This window comes from Vanellus vanellus (assembly GCF_965231255.1).
Source record: "Vanellus vanellus genome assembly, chromosome: 1".
NCBI classification, from domain to species: domain Eukaryota; kingdom Metazoa; phylum Chordata; class Aves; order Charadriiformes; family Charadriidae; genus Vanellus; species Vanellus vanellus.
The window spans coordinates 58,414,634-58,434,794 of record NC_138905.1 but is presented as its reverse complement, the minus strand read 5'-3'; the positions used below and the strand labels follow the sequence as shown (position 1 = coordinate 58,434,794).

The 20,161-nt window shown below is 52.3% G+C and overlaps 2 protein-coding genes across 2 annotated transcripts in view; one reads left to right on the top strand and one right to left on the bottom strand.

Moving 5' to 3' along the window:
* Positions 1 to 20,161, top strand: part of GGA1 (golgi associated, gamma adaptin ear containing, ARF binding protein 1) — a gene marked incomplete at its 5' end in the record, with an annotated part of 295,702 nt that overhangs the window by 207,550 nt on the left and 67,991 nt on the right. The gene's annotated exons all lie outside the window — the stretch shown is intronic.
* Positions 4,600 to 15,335, bottom strand: MFNG (MFNG O-fucosylpeptide 3-beta-N-acetylglucosaminyltransferase; the record flags this gene model as incomplete). Its single annotated transcript, XM_082498280.1, has 8 exons — positions 4,600 to 4,669; positions 5,524 to 5,609; positions 6,154 to 6,319; positions 7,423 to 7,508; positions 8,684 to 8,837; positions 8,928 to 9,030; positions 9,570 to 9,618; positions 14,994 to 15,335. The coding sequence occupies 8 exons, from the start codon at positions 15,333 to 15,335 to the stop codon at positions 4,600 to 4,602; spliced, it is 1,056 nt and encodes a 351-aa protein (XP_082354406.1).

Here is a 20,161-nt window from a genome sequence, read left to right as displayed (position 1 = left end):
TTCTTGGAGTCCAACCTGGATCAAACAGGGAGCAACAAAAATCTCAGGCTGTCAAGGAACAGCCTTAAAGAGGCAATGCCAACTGGGCAACAGCAGCTCAGGCCTGCACTCCTTTAACCTCCCAGGTAATTGGGCAGAAAGTCTAGAGGAAGAATTCCTGCATCAGCTGGTGAGAACAGACACAGTTATTTGTACATTTGTGATGCTGCTCTTCTTCCTGGCCTTGCTTATGTCTATGGTAACACATCCTCTTCAGTGGAGCAATAAGCCCAGTGGTATTTGGGACAGAAGAAAGTCCCAGTTAGTATGAAATCCCATCCCTGGCACCAGCTGCTAGCAGGTACCTACAGGAAGAGCATAAGGATGGTGCATACCTCTCTGTGCTCATGCAGTTACCGAACGGAGGAGTCAGACACCCTCCTTCACCTTTGCATCCACCCCAGAAGTGTGCTCAGGTGTGTAGACCCCTGGTGGCCAGTGGTGCAAAAGAGCAAGCCAGCTGTCTTGTAGGGTTTGGTTTTTCAGGGATTGAAGATAACAGAAATTAAATAAATGAAGGAAAAGAGCTGCTGATCCCACCCCTGGACTGTCTGAAGAGCCTGTATTGTAAACAAGGGCAGAGGAAGCCTTCAAATTAAGAGGCCAAATATGCTGTAAGGAATTGAGTATACCTGTCAGATGAAAACACATTGCCTTCTCTGGAGTGTTATTAAATATATATATATATTTAAAAAAAAAAAAAAAAAGAAAAAGAAAAAGAAGAGGTTTGGGGCCAACCAACCTGATCTCACCTCTTCCAAGGTGAACTCTGACTCACAGGCTGGCATCCCCTCTGGCACTGGTGGGCTACAATTGTCCTGATCACAAAAACATCCAGAGCTGGCGGTCCAGGCAACACCCCCTTTCCCACTATTGCTGGGAAGCTCCCAGACAGCCCTTTCAATGGACAGCTGAAATTCCCCTGCTGTCCTCCAAAGACCCACTTGGTGGTTTCTTTCCTTCCAATCTCCTTTCTTCCTGTTCCTATTTCTCACTTTTTAGCTTCTGCTTAATAAACTGCTCATCTTTTGAAGGCTGCATCTTTAGCAAGAGGCCCAGGGAGAGAGCTGAAGGCTGCGATCTGGGTACGAGTTGGGTAAATCCCACAGTGGCTTAGAAACCTGTTTTTCTTTGGCAGCAGAGTTGTTAAGTGGAGTTGGCACCAGCGACAGAAGCATTGTCTGGTGTTGCTATTCTTCTCTCTCCCCTGCAAGCCTTTAGCAACAACTGCAGTTTCCCACCTATTTCAACTAACTTCTCTTTTCCTCCTAAAGAAAGGATAGTCATTAGCATTTTTTTGCACTGTCAAATAGGGGTTTCCTTATAAAAATTCCTCACAGCTAAGGGGAAAGCAATGAAAGGATATTGTTAACATGAAAGCCTCACTTAATACTTTACATTTCAAATACTGTAACTGCTTTTTTTCCCCTCCTTCTCCTTTTTCTGAATCTTCAGTATACAGCTTAAACATCATTAATAGTGTTGGTTGCTATGGTGTTGGGCAGGCGGAGGTCTCTGTACTTGAGTCCTTGAACTACACTTAATGTTGTACAACAGCAGGGTCATGCCAACACCTTTGACTTTGACCCCATTTTCCCCAGTAAAAGAAAAAGACCACGTCTCCATCCCTTTTCGTTCTTGGGATAGGAATTTTTTTCCTGCAATGAGAAAAGGGAGTGTGCGAGAGAGGAGAGAGGGATATAAAAAAAGAAATAGAGAAAGAAAAAAAAAAAAAGACCCAGTGGAGCCTTTCCAAAAACTTTAACAGTTACATCAGAAAATTATGAAAGAGAATAAAAAAAGACAGCCCCCTGAAAAGTTTCACGTGAGATTGTTTCTCATTTTGCCAAGCAGCTAAACATTTTAATAAACTAGGAAAATGAGACTGTAAAACCACAACATCTGACAGCAAGCCCCAGGGGCACGAACCATTCCTGAAACTAATTTTAACTCAGGTTTTAACGTTGATCAGATTTCATGTGGTGAATGTCCCCTTAAGCTGTCTCTCTGTTCTTAGAGAAAACCTGGTTTCTTTTGTCGACTCCGAGAAGCTATTTTCTTTCCAGCGCATTGTCGTCACAGGCATAACAGGACTTTTCTGTCATTCGTTTCTCTGCAGCCCAAGAGATGCTCTGCCCCAGACATCTTCTCATCTGTTCTCGGTTTCCTTATGAGACAAGACATTTTCCACAGAAGTGGCACTTAACTGCTCCAGCAACGAAGTTCAGTTTTAAACTGGTCCCCATGCAGCCACTCAAGGACTCAAACCATTTAGCATCTGATCTTCAGCCACGCAAAAGGCACCAGGCCAAATCAGACCAGCTGAGGCCAGGATCCAAAGTGGGCCTCCAGGTTCTCTGCCTTGCTTTTCCCTGGGGAAGGGAGTCCAGTCTATCGGTTTCTTCTCCTTCTCTGGGCATATGAATCGCATTTAGCTTTGATTGTCACCAGGACATCTACAGATAGGACTGGCTTTTTCGCTCAAAGACTCGATTAACAACACAGCTGAGAGCTTGAATGGGAAAAAAGAAGATATCCGGGTAGTGTAGATTTCTCTTGAAGACTCCCATTTCTTCTCACATTTTTCATCTTCTGGTTAAGTTCAAACCAAATCATTTGCCCGGTGGGGCAGGACTTCTTTATGCTGCACCTGTCTTCCAATAGTTGTGTGTCTCTTTTTTGAGCTACATGGCTCCTAGGTTCTCGCAGCTGTGTGAGCCAAGGGCTTGGAACGACTCAAGGAATGGTCATTGGCATCAGCTAGCCCCTGTCCCCGCTCCAGATGAATTTCCAGTTCAAAGGCATGTTGTGCAAGAGAAGAAAGCTGGACTCTCTGCTGGTTCACAAGCTGGTTAAATGCTGGTAAGAATGACCAGGCTGGGTAACAGATCTATAGGCTGCTGCTTTCTGCATCTCCAGAAATTAAAATGCTCGTTCGTTTCTAGGTCCTCCTTTGGAGAGGTGGAAGGTCTTTCTGACACCTTTCCTTTAAACCTCGTGTGCTGTGTAGGAGATGCCAGTGCGTGGTGGTCAGGGTGGGGAGGAGGCGACAGGGTGGCCAGTTTTCAAAACGGTGGAGGCGCAGCGATAGTCACCCTTGGCTCTCCCAGCCCACCAGCAGCAGGCTTAGTCACATCAGCAGCATCAAAGCTAAGCAGCTCTTTGGAGAAAGGGCATTTGTCCTTTCATCTGGAGATTACAGGAATCTTTCACAGATCCCAGCAGTGTGTTTTGAAAGGCTCTTTAAAGAGAAATACCTGTTTGTGGCACCACCTGCCATTTAAAACAGCTTCTTTGCCTTCCAGCTTTCCCTGCAACGCTCTTTCCCCAACCATTTAACCATGTGTACAAGGACAAAATGGTGCCAAAGTTCATTCCCCATCAGGCAGAAGTGCCCAGCTTTCATGCCAGGCTGAGAAAAAGACCCTCCACAAACATGCCAGAAAGCTCGTAACCTATTTGGGCCTGTTGCACTCAGCAGGGACAGCAGGAAGGCAGAAAGCCGCTCTTAGCATCTGTAGGAAAGAAACACAGAGATAAAAAGCTCTTTGCCTTGCTGTTTCCATTCCTTCATGACTTAATTTTTTTTTGGTCAGGGCACAGAGAAGATTATAAAGCTGTAACCTCTAATCCGCTCCTGAGCACTCCTTCTCCATCTCTTCCTTTCTCCTCTCTTTCAGTCAGTCCTAATCCTTTATGTCTCCTCTCTCACAGGTAAGAGTTGGAGTCTAATCTCAGACGACAGGTTGGTAATTAGAGCAAGAGATTATCCTGACCCCATATCAAGTAGGTAAAAAGAGAGGAATAATGCAGGGCCATACAAGATCAAGCCGTCTGTGTTCGGTGCGGGAACCATCCTCATCTCGATCTGTCTCCTCCTGACTTCCCCACCCCACACCTTTGTCCCAGCAGGCGGGGGGATTCCCAATTCTTTGTACTTCCTGCCCATGTCCCCTCTGCCAGGAGAGAACTATGCTTTACCAGCACTCATTCAGCATAGAAATGGTCACATTTTCCATTTCTGTAGACCTTGACTAAGCAGAAACTCAGTCAAGGGGCTGTGGCTGGGAAGAGTGGGTGGTGGGGAAAGCACAGGCAGATACAGAGGAAGAAGTCCTGCTCAGAGAGGCTGGGGCTGTGACACACTATCAGCCATCCTCAGTTGGGCACTGGTTACCCATACCCAGAGCCTTTCTAGTCCAGCAAGATGAATCCACAGCAAAGAGCAGCAGCAGGTCCTCATCTCTACTCAGATGCCCAGCAGTCACCACCCAGTCCTTGATCTGCTCAGAAAGGCATACTGCTCCCATCCCTTGCATGTATCCCAGTGCAGGAGGGAAGCCCATCCATGTGTCCAGCCCATGTTATCCTCTTGGCACAGATCTTGTCTCTTGTCCTGTGTCACCGGTATTCAGCAAGGATCAAAAAAGCCACCACACAGCCCCAAGACCACCATAGAAAAGGGAAAGTTGGGAGCACCAAGTTTCTTCGGTGTCCCACCCCCTACATGCATGTGGTGAATGGATGTCACCAGGACCCACTGCAGCTGAGGCTCAGGCATCACCAGCCAACAGCCTGCAAGCACCAGGAGGTGTCGGGATAGAGATGGCAGTGGAGTGATCGAAACCTGCTGGGGACAGAGCAAAGGAAGGTCAGGTGACAGTTTTTACACCAGCGCAAAACTGGAGAATGGAAGACCTCTCCCTCATGTCCTATCCCACATTGAGCACCCACCCTGCACTACAGAGCTCCGGGACTGGATGTTCACCTCAAGATGCCTTTTCTTGGCAAAGCTAAGCAGTCAAGCCTCCCTCCGACACTGAGTCCAGCTCTGCCCATGTAGCCCAAGTCCATGGCTCACCCTGATCACAGGCAGGGAGATGGGCCCCACCAGCCACCGGTACATGGTTCTGTTGATGCTCTTTTCGTCGCCTAGCTGCTTCCCACCCCTGCTATATCTCCAGCCAGGAGCTTCCTACCCATGCTCTGCAAATAACAACTTTAGGTTTGTTCACTCAAAGCGGAGAAAGTAAATCAAAGAACACTTTTGTTTGCAGTCAGCCTGAAGTGAACCTTTTTCTCTTTTCTCTTCAGTTTTCTCAGCAAAACAAAAAATGAAAAAGCAAGCAGAATTTCCTTTCCTGAGTTTAAAAGAACATTTCTGTTCCTGTCCCAGAAGTAAAAGGTTAGCTTGTTCAGTCTCAAAATGTGAAATAAATGGCAATACTTTTGGCTCAGAAATTGTCCAAATAAAATGTTTTGATACTCCTTTGCTTCCCACTCATCCAAAAAGGTTTGCAAAGTTTGTAAGCTTTCACAAGCAGCTTCATGCTGGTGTGCTCCTCACCCAATAAGCCATGTGACTGCGAGGTTTCTGTCCCTCACTCTTTAGACCTCCTGCACCCCATTTGGCTGCCTCCCCCTCCCAGCCTGTTGTCTGAGGGCTCCCGTGGCAGCAACACCCAGAGCACTCAAGCCCCGTACCGAGAAGGATCCTCTTGGGGTGAGAAGGGGCCGCTGAGTTCAATAACGTTGAGCTTGTTCTCAAAGACACCATAGCTGAGGGTGACCTGCAAAGAGGGGTGGTGAGAAAGGAGCAGGGAGGTTGAAGTGATTTCAAGATCAAGGAACTTGCTTTGGGTGACAAAAGCTGCCATTCTGGTCCCTTCTCTGCTGGCTTGGCCTCTGCCTTTCACCTCTCCTCCGTGGTCTACCATGCTAGTCGCTTTGCCTCTCCAAGCCCCCTACTCCCCTTGTTATCTCCCCACGCAAGGCAGACATGGTGTCATCTCCAAGCCCCTTCCCTAATCAGTCATCATTTCTGCTTGTCCTTGTGCCACGTTCCCACAGGGACGCCCTCAATCCTCCCATCACTCCCCATACATGTGCTCTCTCCCCACCACTGACCCCAGGGGCACTGTGACTGGCATCCGTGTTGCAGGCAACATCTGCTCCTTATTTCAAAGAAGCATTTGTCGGGAAAGCCTCCCCAAAAGAGCAGACAACTGATTCAATCCACGTCAGTGCCACCAACGGGGCAATGTGCCTGTCAGCTCCCCTCGTCCACCTCTCCTTCCTCACACACCTCCCTCTTGGTCTGTTTCCCCTCCTCACCTGCTGCGTGAGCCGAGATGGGGGGATGAGCTGCAGATTCTCCAGGTGGGAGTGGAAGAGCGCGTTGGGCAGCAGCTGCCCGCCCACTTTGCACTCAATGATGTAACCCATGGTGCAGTCGTCAGGCAGGCGGATGAGCTCTGAAGTGCTCAGGAAGTTCCCACCACTGGAAGAGAGTATGGCTGCATGGGTTAGGACAAGGGTAGGGGAGGATACAGGCATCCACTTGGGTGGGAGATAAATGAAGGACTTAACTGAAAACCAGAGTAAATCTTAGAACTACGCAAGAAATCCCTGAGTTCCACCTGCAAAGATTTGGGCATGTGTTTGCTCGCCATACTGTCCCACCAGTTGTCTGGTGCTGTCCCTGGTACATATCCAGCTCCTGGGTGAGCTGATGCAGAGAGCTGGCAGACTTTGCTGGGTCACTTTTCCACCTGTTAGGTGTGCTGCACTGAGCCCCTGAGGGGTCAGACAAGCCAGCACAAGAGAAACAGTGGGACCACATGGCCAGGACCAGGAGGAAGAAGAAACAGGACGATCTCTTGCAGCTTGAGTAAGCCATCCATGGCTCCACCGCAATGTAACACCACACGCTTGGCCATCCTTTGATGACAGACTAAACCCAATTTTAAGGCTCCTGTAACTGGAAGCAGCCACACAGCATGAAACACTGTCTACTATAACACCCCTCAGCTAGGTCAAATGCGTTTTAAGCATTTTAACACAGTAGCGGCAGACTTTATGCCAGGTTAGGTGTTATCTATCCATGCCTCTCTCCATGCCACTTTCATTTTAGCCTAGGTCACAGATCATCCTTCTGTCTGGGTCTACCATAAAATACATGTGAGAAGCTGAAGAGGGTTTGGGGTGGGGGAATGGGAAATTAGCTCAGGAGGGTGGTACAGGAGGTTGGAAAGAGGCAGATTAAGGGGATAGGAGACAGGCAGACAGGGGAAGCACTCAGGAAGAGTCAGGGGAAGCTGAAAGGGATGTGAAGGAGTGCGGAGCAATAACCAAGAGCTGGGGACAGGGCATTATGTCATCCTATGATCAAGTTTGCTGACGTGCCTGCTTTTGCCTTTTTAATTAGGTGTCAGACCATCCTTGCTCCAGTCCCACATGCTTGCAGATGTGTAGTATGTGGCGCTCTGCACCCTTGCAAACACCACCACATATACAAATCCAGATCTGACGCTGCCAGGAACTAATGCGTGGCCATGTTCCTCGACACCAAAGGCTCCCATACTCACCAGCCACACAGCTCACCTGGCCCACGGCACCATCTTGCTTGCCAGCTTGCGGCTGATGCAGAACCCAGCTCCTCCTGTGGCAAACCAGAAGCGCACAGATTTCTGGAGAGAAATAGCAGAGAAAAAATCAATGGCAGAAGCTCAGACAATACCATACTCCCTGAGATGGGAAGGCTGGAAGCCCAGCTTTGATGCCAGGATAAATACAGCCCTATTGTCACCCCAGATACCTGACTGTTGCCCAGAAGAAGGACTTGCCAGCGGTACAGCATGGATTTTGGAGCAGCCAAGTTCCTTCTGGCAGCAGCAGGTTGGCTGACCAAGGCAGGTTTATCTCCTGGCAGACAGGTACCCAAAGGCATAGCAGCAACATGGGACCCTCCATAGGTCACGGAATCATGGAGTTTCAGAGTTGGAAGGGACCTCTAGAGATCATCTAGTCCAACTCCACTGCTAAAGCAGGATTGCCTAGAGCACATTACTCAGAACTGCATCCAGGCGGGTCTTGAAAATCTCCAGAGAAGGGGACTCCACAGCCTCCCTGGGCAGCCTGTTCCAGTGCTCTGTCACCCTCACCGTAAAGAAATTTTTCTGTGTATTTGAACGGAACTTCCTGTGTTCTAACTTGTGCCCATTGCCCCTCGTCCTGTCACTGGGAACCATTGAAAAGAGCCTGGCTCCATCCTCCTTCAACCCACCCTTTAGATACTTGTAAGCATTAATAAGGTCTCCCCTCAGCCTTCTCTTCTCCAGGCTAAAGAGTCCCAGCTCTTTCAGCCTTTCCTCATGAGGGAGATGCTCCAAGCCCTTAATCATCTTAGTTGCCCTTCGCTGGACTCGCTCCAGCAGTTCCCTGTCCCTCTTGAACTGGGGAGCCCAAAACTGGACACAGTATTCCAATTGTGGCCTCACCAGTGCAGAGTAGAGGGGGAGAATGACCTCCTTCGACCTACTGGCCACACTCTTCCCTATGCAGCCCAGGATTCCGTTGGCCTTTTTGGCAACAAGGGCACATTGCTTGCTCATGGATAATTTACTGTCTACTAGGACCCCTAGATCCTTCTCCTCAGAACTACTTCCCAGCAGATCCGCCCCTAACCTATACTGGCTACCAGAATGAGTCAACACCTACAACAATGTTCAGACAAGACCAGTGAGTTTTCAGTTGTTTCCTGTTTCTCTTTGGACCTGTCTCTCCTTTTGGGTACATGTACGGCCAATGAGCCAGATCACTAAAAACAACCCATTGGCCCCCACACCACCACCGCGGGCTGTACCGTCTGGTTGTTTGGCAGTGTTTCAGAGGCTCGGATGGGTCGGTTCAGGCTAGGTTTCCCCAGGTAAACATCCCATGTTGCAGAGTAGGAGGACAAGAGCTTCAGGAGGGCCTGAGGGTTCAGGTAGTTGTCATCATCCAAATGGCAAAACCAACTGGGGGGAGATGGAAACAGACACAAGAGGTTTGCAGAAGGGAGGGTGCCTCTTGCTCTCAGGGTTCCCCCTGTGGTAGCCCTGCCTTACCTCTTGCTGCTGGCCAGGAAGGCATCAAACTCAGCAGCCATCTTGCAGGAGAGGGCCGGGTGGCTGTGCTCAGCAGAGCAGTTGGTGAAGACTGCGTGGTCGCCTGCCGGGAGAGAGAAGGCTGTAGCTTGGAGCTGGCCTGCTTCACGTGGTCACGGGGAGGACCTCTGGGCAGGAGGGAAGGGGTTTGTTCACAGCCAGCTTCCTCGTGACCCCCCCAAAACAAGCATCTGAGCCCGTGGTGATGTAGGCTGCATCCTTCCCCCTACCAGGAGATGAAACCTGGAGAAAGCCAAGCATCCTGGCCAAGAATAGGACACCTGCCAACCGCACTTCCACCCTGCCTGCTGCCAGCCAGGGTGTGGGGACTGAAGGGCTCTCTCGGGGGCTGCTTCCACCCAGGGATGCTTTAAGGCAGACAGCACCCTGCCTCCCGTTGGTTGCATGCCCTGGGGTAAGCCAACTAAACCAAATTGTCACTGCTGCAGCTTGGGGTCCTCCCACAGCACATGGTGAGAGGTGTGCTTCAAGAGGCAGTACTGGCATAGGAGACCCAGCCTTCATGCCGGACCCCCTCCCAAGGCCGTGGCAGCTCAGAGGCTGAAGGCAGGGGGCAGGTGGTGTTATAGGACAGATTGTTACCCATTCTCCTTTTCAGGGCATCGTCTTCTTCATCGGTGAAGACGTAGGTCTGGGGGAAACAAGGAAAGGAGGTTACCCTCAGGGCTGGAGCTGGTGCTTCTCCTGGTCACCCACCCTCTTCTCCCCACAGCTGGACATGCTCACCATGGTCACCCCACTCCAGCCCCTGCTGCCGTGCCCCCCTGCCAGGCAGCAGTTCAGCAGAGGGACGGCCGTGCTCTCCCTTCCTGCATGGCACAATTGTCAGCGCTTGTGTGGCTTCATTTCCCCCACACACACACACCCTGCCACTTTGGGAACAGGGAGAAGGGGACCCACGACACCAAGTGAGGGGGTGAGGGAGCCCTGGCTTAGGTGTTGGTAGTAGAAAAACGAAAGCACCATGGCTGAATGATGCTCGGGTTAAAAGGAGAACATCTGTTTGTGTGTTAAGTGTGCACAGCCCCCTGCTGCTTCCCTCCTCCTCCTCCTCTTCCTCCACCCCCAGGCCTCTCTAATCCCCCTCACTGCCATTATATGGCACATCTCCCCCTCTTCAGGGCCAGGCGGGGATCAGGGCTGGTGGAGAAAAGCTTTCCTCAGGCAGAAAATGAGCTTTCATGAAATCAAAAAGGAGTCGCGAGCCGTAAACAGTCTCTCCACCAGCTGCCCACAGGCTGGTTAAATGCAGCACCTGGGCAGGGACAAAGGGGACGAGGCAGGCAGACAACAGCTCCAGCAGCCATCACTGCTCCCAAAAGCTCTGACGAGGAGATGAGAGTCTCTCTACTTCTCCCCGCACCCACCCAGCATTCGGGAGACGTGCCCCCATCAGGAGGACGTGGCAAGAGAAATGTTCTGCACAGTAAAGGAAGGCAATGAAGGACCCTCAGAGACCACCTGGCTTGAGCAGAGGCGGCAGGATCGTTTCGTGATCTCAAATGTACGTGCTACAGCGGCTTGGCGAATTACCCTCCAACAGCTGAGCTGCAGCAACGCGCCACACGCACTTCCCTACCCACCCCACTGGTAAAGTCTCTTAGTTAAAACCACTTTCAAGGTGATCACGGGACAAGAAGCAATTAGTTAAGTCTCAGGAAAAGGAGTCGCTCTGGGTCAGGGGACTGTATCGCAACCTTTAGGCAAGGCAGGGATTGTCAGCAGCACGGGATTTCCCTCGCTAGCGTGTCAGAGCCAGAAATTTCCACTATGACAAATATTTCACCTTAAAAAAATGTGTTCTGAAACCATTGAAACTTTCTGACATTTTCAAAAAACAGAAACGTTGTTGCTGGAAATGACTTGCTTACAGATATAAAATCAGCTAATAAACATCGCATCTGATTGACTTAAAATGGGAATCTGTATCTGTTCCCAGTTTTCCTACTTGTGAAAAAATTCCGAGGTTCCCACCTTCCCCTTTATGCAAGGTGGGAAATGCTTTTTTGCAGACATCCGACATGTATCTGTGGGAACCCAGAGATGAAGGAGCATTGTCACCACAGGGAACACCAGACTTTCCAAAAGAACTGGAAAAAGGGGCTATGAGTGGGGAGGGGTAGGCAAATCTCATTTCTCTGGCTCTCCCAAACTCTGATCTCCGTGGTACACCTGGCAGCAGTTCTCCAGAGATGCTGGTGTGTGTGCCCTGGCTCTGTCCTGAAGGAGATCACAACAGAACAGGCAGCTGCCTGCATCTTCATCTTGCCATCCCTCATGCCTCTGAGAGTGGGAAATCTGGAAGAGCAGATGCTGCCAGCATCCGAGCAACTGCTGCCACGTCTCCCTCGGCAAAGCTGCGCATGATGGCTGGAATGGGAGAGAGAGAGGAGGGCTCCAGCTAAAACCTGCCTGGAGAGTATTTGGCCTGGTTAGACTTGTCTTTCTCAAGGAGACACCATCTGCTGTTGTCCATACTAATATAGCCTGGAAGAGATTCAGAAGGTCTCTCTGGCCACGCCAGACCTACTCTCCCTATTGGGGATGTGCAAGCAGAGGAACATGCAGTGTCACTTGTGTCCCTTGCAGACAAATGGGGTGTATCCACCCTCCTGTTCTCCACCAGACCATCTATAGGGCCACGCAGGATCTCCTGTCGTGGTGCCTCAGCGCACATAGGCTGCCCGCTCTGGCAGGCAGCCTGTGGGCTCCTTGAGCAGCCATTCAGCCTCAGCTTCCCTCTTGCATCCCATCGCCCCAGCACGGTTCCTCCTGCCTGGCTCCCATCCTTGCTGAGAGCAGCCCGGGGTGGCTGTCACTGCTGCTGCAGGGCAATCAATCTGGGCTTGAAGCGGGGTGCAGCACGGAAGGCATCTCTCTGATCTAGAGTGGAGAAGATGGCTGGATAGGAAAGGATGTCTGCTGGATGGCAGTGCCAGCAGTGATATGGAGCCACTGGTGCCAAGCAGCTTTGCCTGGTGGCTCTCCATGAACATAAGAGCCCACACAATGGATAAACACTAGACTTTGAGAGCTCCTCACCCCAAATTGGGAAAGTAGCCTAGCAAGGAAAAACTAGGAAAAGGGAATAAAGATGTGGAATCTGACAATCCAGGGCTGCATTTATTTCCCAGGCTCCCAGGGTTTCCCTTGTCCAGGAGGAAACCCACTCCAAAATGCAAACACCGCAGCAGGGTTATTGTTGCCTCCTGCCCGGAGAACAGATTCAAAATCTATGGTGTGTTCACAACACTTAAAATGTTAAAGCCAGTTCAGGATGAGTCATTCAAAGGTTTAATTTCAGTTGGTTGGATGTCTGGGTTTCTGAAAGGAGGTGAGGTGCTAGAATTAGTTTATGTTACCAAACAAAATGCCATTTCAGGCAAGAAAACTAGACTTATCTCCATCAAAACTACTGGGGCCAAGAATGTAATCCACTCCAAGATGTTGTCCAGCCTAAACAATCATCAAAACCAACACTTCTGTTTAGACAAAACCTTTTCTGAGAAAAAGGCTTTTCGCTGAAACATCTTCCACAGCAAGCTCCAGTGGAAAGCTTGTTGTGGATCAGTTCTCAAGAAGCAGAGCATTGTCCAGCAAAGCGTGCCCACCTTGCACTTCCCCTTCCCCGTCTCCCACCAGCTGCTTATCTTCTCTTCTGTTTAAACAGTGCAGTTTCAGGGAAAATGTCTCTCTCTCTTATTGTCTGCCCTGACAGAGTCCAAGGTAGAGGACTTTTAATTTGGCTCCCGTACAGTCTCTCCTTGCCATAAAAACCACAGCTGTTCCTGCCTCCTGTTACAGTCACCTAAGCCTGACTTGTGAGGTCTGGGTTGCTTCCTCCGGGAGGACACCATGCAGGTAATCAGCTCTGAAACCAGGTTTGGCATCAGCAGCGTGGCCAGCTCCTAAAATTTCCCCACTGGCCACCGGCAGAGAAGGACCCACTGAATCATTCTCCAGCCACGAGTAAGGGCGAGTGAGACATTAAGAGGGTGGGTCAGCCCTAGGAGGAGGCAGTCTCTGCATATCGAGGGCTTCTGAGACCCGGATCTCCTCAAGACTGGCTCTTAAAGCCTATGCCTCGCCACAAAGCCTCAATAAGGGTCTGATGCCCTATGCCTGGCCCCACAACAATTAAATGTCCTTTGCCAAATTGAGAGCTCTTTTTTTTTTTGCTAAGCGAGGTTTCTATATTGTATTTTTTTCAAAACTAACCCCTTCCCCTACCTCCAAAAAAACCTCCAGCAGCAGTATTATTTTTTTTTTAAAAAAAAAGGCTTTTGACTTTCATGTACTTCTCTTTACCTCCCCCCCCCCCCCCCGCTCCCTGCCCTCAAGGCCACTTAGTAAAAAAGAAGCAGAATAAAAACATGGAAAATTGAGGAGGGAAGGGGAAAACACTGAGCTTGCAACAAAAATTGATAACAATGAAAAAACACTGTTCAAAAATGACTGACACTCCCGCTCTACCCTTCCTTCCTATTCTCCCTCTCAGTCTGTGAAGCTTTCCTAAAGGCTGGCAGCAGCATGGAAAATTCAACACCTCTTCCCAGGTTTGGACATCGTTTGCCTGCCAAACAAATCTGGGGAGCTGGTATCTAATTGCTGTCATCAGTGGAATGGCCAGGCGCCTGTTTGTCAAACATACGAGGAGGGGAAAGTGAGCTGCTCCTGAAAAACCCACCCCAAAAGCCCCAGTCACGACATCTTAATGCCAGTGCAGCCATGCGGTTGGGTTTGGTTTCTCCAAAGAGCTGCTGGGATGAGGTTGGGCAGAGAGGAGAAGTGCATCTGGAGGAGGAAGCAGGACATCTCGGATGCTGAGGGACGCACAGACAGGAAAGGAAGCGTGCTCAAAATAGGACATGGCTTCCTGTGACGACCGCAGCAGACCAGACAGTTGCAGCACCATGAAGTGGAAAACCACCCTTACCCAGAAAACCCTGCATTGCTTCAAGCGCTCTCCTACCCAATACCTCCGCCCCCGTCCCCCTCCCTCGCTGAGGCCTGAATTTGTCTTCTAGGCACCCATCACACCCAGGCAGAGGCAAAAAAAAATCCCAAACAACCCTTTGGGGGCAGCCACAGGATTTCTTCTTTCTCGAGGAGCAGCTCTGCAAGGGAGGGAGAGAAACACCCGGGCTCTGGGGAGAACTTCTGCCCACCAGTAAGCCAGTCTGCACAGCACCGCCAACGTGGTGCCCCACATCAGTTCCTCTAACAGGAAAGAAACTCTCCAAACTCTGCTTTAGCAAAGGGTGGAAACATCAGGCCCCCAGTTAAAAAAATAAATAAATAATCAAATATACATCCACATCACTTCAAGATCATGCACGTGAGGGGACCTGCCCACAAAAGCAAGGCCTGGGGTGTGCTAATGTGCTGGAGAGTGAACAGGGCTGCAAACAGCTCTCCCGCACATCAGGAGGTCCTCTGGGTCCTCCTGCCTCCCTCTCCTGCCTGCTGCACCACACCGTCCCCAGGGCGCAGGGTGCCCAGGCGCAATGCGGGCATCCTGATGGAGGGCCAGGGGGTGCCACTCAGACGGAAATGTAGCTAACTCATGGCACTAGGAGGTAGAAACCCACCATTTCATACAGACCCACGACGGTCTGTGCTCTCAGTCTGGTGTGGCCCAGGCTGCCTGCAGCCCCGCGGTGTTATTGGTTAAAAAAAGGAAATTTATATCCCTTCCACCTCAAGCTGAAAAAGTCAGGCTTAGGTTAGGGGCAGGTGATGCCTGCTAAGAGCACTCGTCCTCTCAGCCTTCATGGGAAGAGCCCACGCAAGCTCTTCATCCTCTCTGCCAGCTTTTCCCATGAAGCAGCTACCAGTGAAACACTTTGCTGGGTAGCATCCCCCTTTCAACTTGAACAGAAGTGAGAATTAGGGAAAATGAGGCAAAGTACTGGGTGGGACTGCAGCGCCCAGCCCCCCCTTCCTTGCCCCCATCCCTGCCCCGTTACCAAACACCCCCTCTCTAGTCCAAATCCACATGCTCACCTGCTCTCTGGCCCGGGATATCCACGTGTCCAGGAGCAGCTCCATCCTGCTCTGGTGAAATCTCTTGGTTGTCTTCACGGCTATGAAAATGTCCCCAAGAGTGAGGCTTCCCTCAGTTCTGTATCCCTCCGGAGGATGGACTTGCAGGTCCTTCTGCCCCCTGCCACTGCCTCCATCCTCTGGGCTCGCTTTGCTCTGTCGCTCCAGCTTCCCCGACATCCCCTCCCTGAGCCCCGGGTACCGAGGTGTTTCCTGAGCCCCACGGTGCCGCACGGAGAGGAGAGTCACGCTGACAAGGAAGACTGCAGCTCCAGAGAGACCACGGATGAGCCGATGGCCCATGGCTCCCAAATCATTCCCGCCGCAGCCAGTACCCTATTGAAGAAGGACAATCTCCATCTGTACCTCCACGTGAAGCTGTCCTCTCTTCTCGAAGCCTCCAAAGGGACAGGACCAGCCAAGAGCGAGGTCTCAATAGGATGTGGCCAAGGATTAGGGTGGGTGAAGACCGGAAAGCCAAAGAGACAGCAGCCCCAGAGGATATTGGTGAAGCGGGGGGAATTTTCAAAGGCTAAGAGGGCTTGACGACCCAGCCAGGCAGGGACACATGATGGGAAAATACTCCGAGGCGACAGGCAGGTGGCTGGCACAGCCTGCCAGGAGGAAAGTCAGCATCCCCACCGTGGCAGTGAGGCCGAGGGTCCCAGGCTGGGGGTCAAGGGGGCAGCAAAGGAGATCAGAGCCACCGGTGGGGAGTTTGGACCAAAAGCATCAGTTCCCCAGAAGACACCAACCCGTGCATCCCAGCCAGGGGCTGCGGGGCGGAGGTGAGCGGCGGGTGCGGGGCTGCAGGGAAGGGGCCGGGTGCCATGCGTGCTGCGGGGCTGCCTCTCCACCTGCTCCCTCCGTGCCGCCTGCTCTTGCTCCCGGCCAGCCCCGGCCCCGGCCCCGGCCCCGGTCCCGGCCCCGGCCCCGGCCCCGGTCCCGGTCCCGCCTCCGGGCACGGGGCGGGGCGCCAGCCCCGGGGGAGGAAGAGGATGGAGGGTGGAGGATGGAGAGGGGGGGAAGCCCTGGGTCCGGGCGGTGGGTTTGCCTGACCAGGTCATGGCCAGGCTAGGACATCTCCAAGGTGACGAGCAGCTGATCTGGGAGGACTAAACCTGTTGCTGGACTGTTTGCCCCTGCTCCTGTGTGACAGCCCAGCCCCATCCCTGCAGCACTGCTCAGCCCTGTGCTCTTGCAGGAGGAGGGGAAAGTGGCACAGGTGTGGGTTCGGGTGAAGTTAAGGTGCGGGGTCCTACATGGTTCTTTGGAAGAACGATGTTTCCCCAGGAATTCCCCCAGTCTCAGACTTTTCCTGTGGGCACTGTGCTGAATTGCTGCCCCGTCCTTTAACCCCACCCTGCCCCCGCAAAGCAGGACCTTGTGTCCCCTGCTGCCCCAGAGTCTTAAATTAGGGTCTGACACCCCCACTTCTGACACCCAACTCCCTAAACCATGACCCAGTCCCTCTCACTCTTGAAGGTCCCTTTCCCTCTGCCCCCAGCCACCATCCCTCCCCATCTCACATCCCCACCGGGGATGCCCAAGGATGGTCTCCTGCCCAGGTGGCTGCAGAGCCAGTGACACTCACAGGAACAGGTACACCAGAACCAGAGAGTGTGAGGGAGGGCCTGCTGCCTCCCTCTCAGTGTCCACGGCTCAGCATTGGGTTTATATCCCACCTAGGTACCTGCCCCCTGCAGCAGGGCTGAGCTTGGCGACTTGTTCCCTGTGGCTCTTGTGCTGTCCAAGATGATGTTTCCTTTTCCCTTTCCCCAGGCAAGGAAGAGAGGGGAGGTCCTCTCCCCTCTCCCAGAGACTCCCACAGGCAGAGGAGGAAACTGGCACCTCCAGCTTCTTACCATCACCACCCCACCACCGTTTGGCATGGCCGTACATCTCCCCTGTGCCGCCTTCACCTCAGCCCTCTGGGTCCCAACAAGCCCAAGGAGGCCAGGAGGGCAGTCTGGGGCCATGACACAGAGCACGCTGAGCATAGCTGAGCAAGTCTTGCATGGGACTTGCATCCCAGGGACAGGGATATCAGAGACCCTCATAAGGCGTGAGACCCCCTCCCAAGACAAAGACCACTGCAGACAGGAAATTTCGGGGTCAGTACCAGAGATTGCTGCATGATGTTGCTGGTTCAGCTGGATATGGGGTGGATGACCATGAGGGTCCCATTCGTGCAACCTCTAGACCACTTTACAGAGAAGCCAGGGAGTACAGAGAGACAACCGGCCCAGGAGGGGAACAATACCCGCACCCTCACCCCCGCTTCCCTGTGGCAGCGCGCGTGGGGACAGCAAGATGGGAGTGCTCTACATAAGTTACCGAAATCAGAGCGCCTCCTCAGGGAGCTGCAAGCTGTGGGCATCTAATCTCAGCATACCAAAAAAATAAAAATAAAAAGTAATAAGATGGGGACCCGGGGGAAATGTGGTGGGAACATGGCTCCATGTGGCAAAGAGCCCCCCTGTGCACATGTTATATCACATTACCTTAGAAAAGGGGGTCAGGGCAGGGATCAGGGTCCCTCTGTTCCACACTCCCACCATGTGTCTGCACACAGACGTTTTCCAGGCACACAGGGAGAACCTCCCTGCAAGACTAAACCCGTCTGCTCAGGTTCCCCAGGACCCACACACGCTCTTTCACCCCAGTCCTGTCCCTGGCTACAACTTTTTTCATTTGTAAGGAAGAAACCACTCCATCCACTTCTCCCTCCTCCCATGTATTTCTCAGAGTCTCCAAGACTCCTAGCCTCCCCCTGAAGCATGAACATCTCCAGAGCATCTCCCATATCTCTTTGGAGTGTCCCTGCAGGTTTTATTTTTAGATCCCTTTGAATAGTGATGCTTTCTTACACTGATTTGGGGCAGGAAGGGGGAGTCATTCACCTTCAGGCCTTATATTACTGCAGGGATGTGAAGCTGGTATGACTGATCCGCTTCCTCTGCGCTAAATACCGGAATTGGTCCCATGGCTAACCACTGCTCCTGAACCAGAAATTAACCTCTCTTGAGTGCTTCAGCCCCGTGCCAACAGCCCCAGGCTGTAAAGGCAGCTCCCCTGGCTCCCAGGCACCCCGCAGCACCTCCCAGCCATGCCTAGGAGATCATCTAGGAAGGAAAAGGGGACACAGGCAGAGGGTCCGTAGTGGTGTCCCCAAAAGACATACAAATATGATTCAAAGCTACCTTGTACAGAGCATGGTGCCAGGCAGCGGAACAGGTCAGGCACGCACAAACCAGAACATGGCCAATGCTAGAAGTGAGCTTGCATCTTGCACTGTGAGACACCTCTTTCTGCTGGGGTGTCAGGGACAGGGGGGTCATTCAGTGCCCAGTCCTGCCCCAGGGCGGAGCTGGCTGACCCATCATCGGGAAGGTTGCATGGGACAGAGACCCTGTACAACTGGAGCTCTGCTGGGGCAGGGGGGGGCAGCGTGGAAAGGGCTGGCAACTTCCAAGGGCGACACGCGCCTTGCTCTGGGTGACTCGTTACACAGGCTTGCACAAGGCTGTTACAGCTGGTAATTGGTGCCCAGGGCTGCTAATTGCATTCTGCCTGTTACCTAACCCGTGACTCATTCCTCCAAGCAGGCAGCCACCCCCCCAGTGGTACAAAGAAGGTGGGTTGGGGTGTGCAGAGCGGGGGGGGGGATCATTTATGTTTGCCTTGGAGCCCTCTGCCCCGCTTCTCACCCGTGTCCAGAACGAGTTGAAGCTGGATTTTGAAAGCCTCAGGGGACACAAGACGGATAAAGAGAGGACCTGGAAGAAGCCTGGGAGCAGGCGAGGCAGTGCTGCCTGCTGCTTGGAGAGCTGGGTGCTACCTCTCTGCCTCCCAGCAGCCTTCTTTTGCCTCCCTTTCCCTCCTGCTGACACTAGTAGTGGCCCAGGGAGGTGCTGGGGGACATCTGTTTCTTTTTATTTTACTACCCAAAATGGGAGGGGCTCGCTCTTAACCACCCTCAGCCTAGTCCATAAAGCTGCGGCTGGTTCCCAGTTGCCAGCAGGGGTGGGAGGAGATGTCAAGCCCTGAATCAGAGTGCCTCGTGCGGACTTTTCCCTGGATACTCAAGTGCTACTTTTTTTCCTGCAAAGATGCAAGCTGTGCTCTCCAAATCCATGTTGGGGTGGAGGAGAGCTTGCTTTGGGACTTGTCTTCTCATCAGCTCAACAAGAGTCCCACTTTGTTTGCCTGCAGGGCAAGCACCCTCCCAGGGGGATGACTGTGCTGGGATGCTTGGGCTGCAGCCCCTGGAGTGGATGTCTTTTGGGAGTTTTCATCTGGAGCCATGTGTCACACCAGTTCCCCCTTCCCCGGGAGCAGAGCTGCATCGCTCCAGGGCAGATCTGGGACTTTGCTCTACATTTGAGCGACGGCAGGTTAAAATCTTTTCATTTTCTTTCCTCCCCCCTTCATTCTCGTCCTCATAAAAGACACAGGCAACTGGTTTAGAGCCTGAAATAACACCTCACAGGGGACCTGTGAAGATCAGCAAGTTAATCTTTGCTCAGAGCGTTGAAAGTGCATGGCACTGGCAGTGCCCTAATCACAGGGGCGGGGAGGACTTGACTCTCTGGGGCTGGTTGCCCATCTTCTCCCATTGACCCCAGGAGCAGTGGGCTCAGCCCTCTGCCTAGCCTTGTGCCCCACAGAGCCTTCCAGAGCTCCAGACCCCATTTTCCTCTTCCATGCCCCAGGAAAGACCCTCTACCACCACAACCTCCACCTCTCCATAGTGTGGGTATCCTGGCGCCCCCTTCCTATAGCAGGGCTGATAACAGCAATTGGTTAGGAGTCAGGACCATGCTAGGGCAGGCGAACATGGCTGCTGCTACCCAAACCCTCCATCTTCTCTCTGTCAGAGTCTGAACCTTCACCTGGCCCCATGTCAGGCAGAGAACAGTCCCCACTGGAGAGGCAAGAGGATACCCGCTCTCCTGGCAATGTGGCTGAGCTCAGCCTCACTGTTGTCCTCCAGGATGACAAGGTAGCTGGCTTGTCACTTCACGATAACCAGGGCATGGAGGGATGCGAAGCTCTAGGGACCTCAGTCAGACACATCAAGTGAGCTTTTCCCTGGTTTTCTCAGAGCAACCTGGCCAACATCAGCA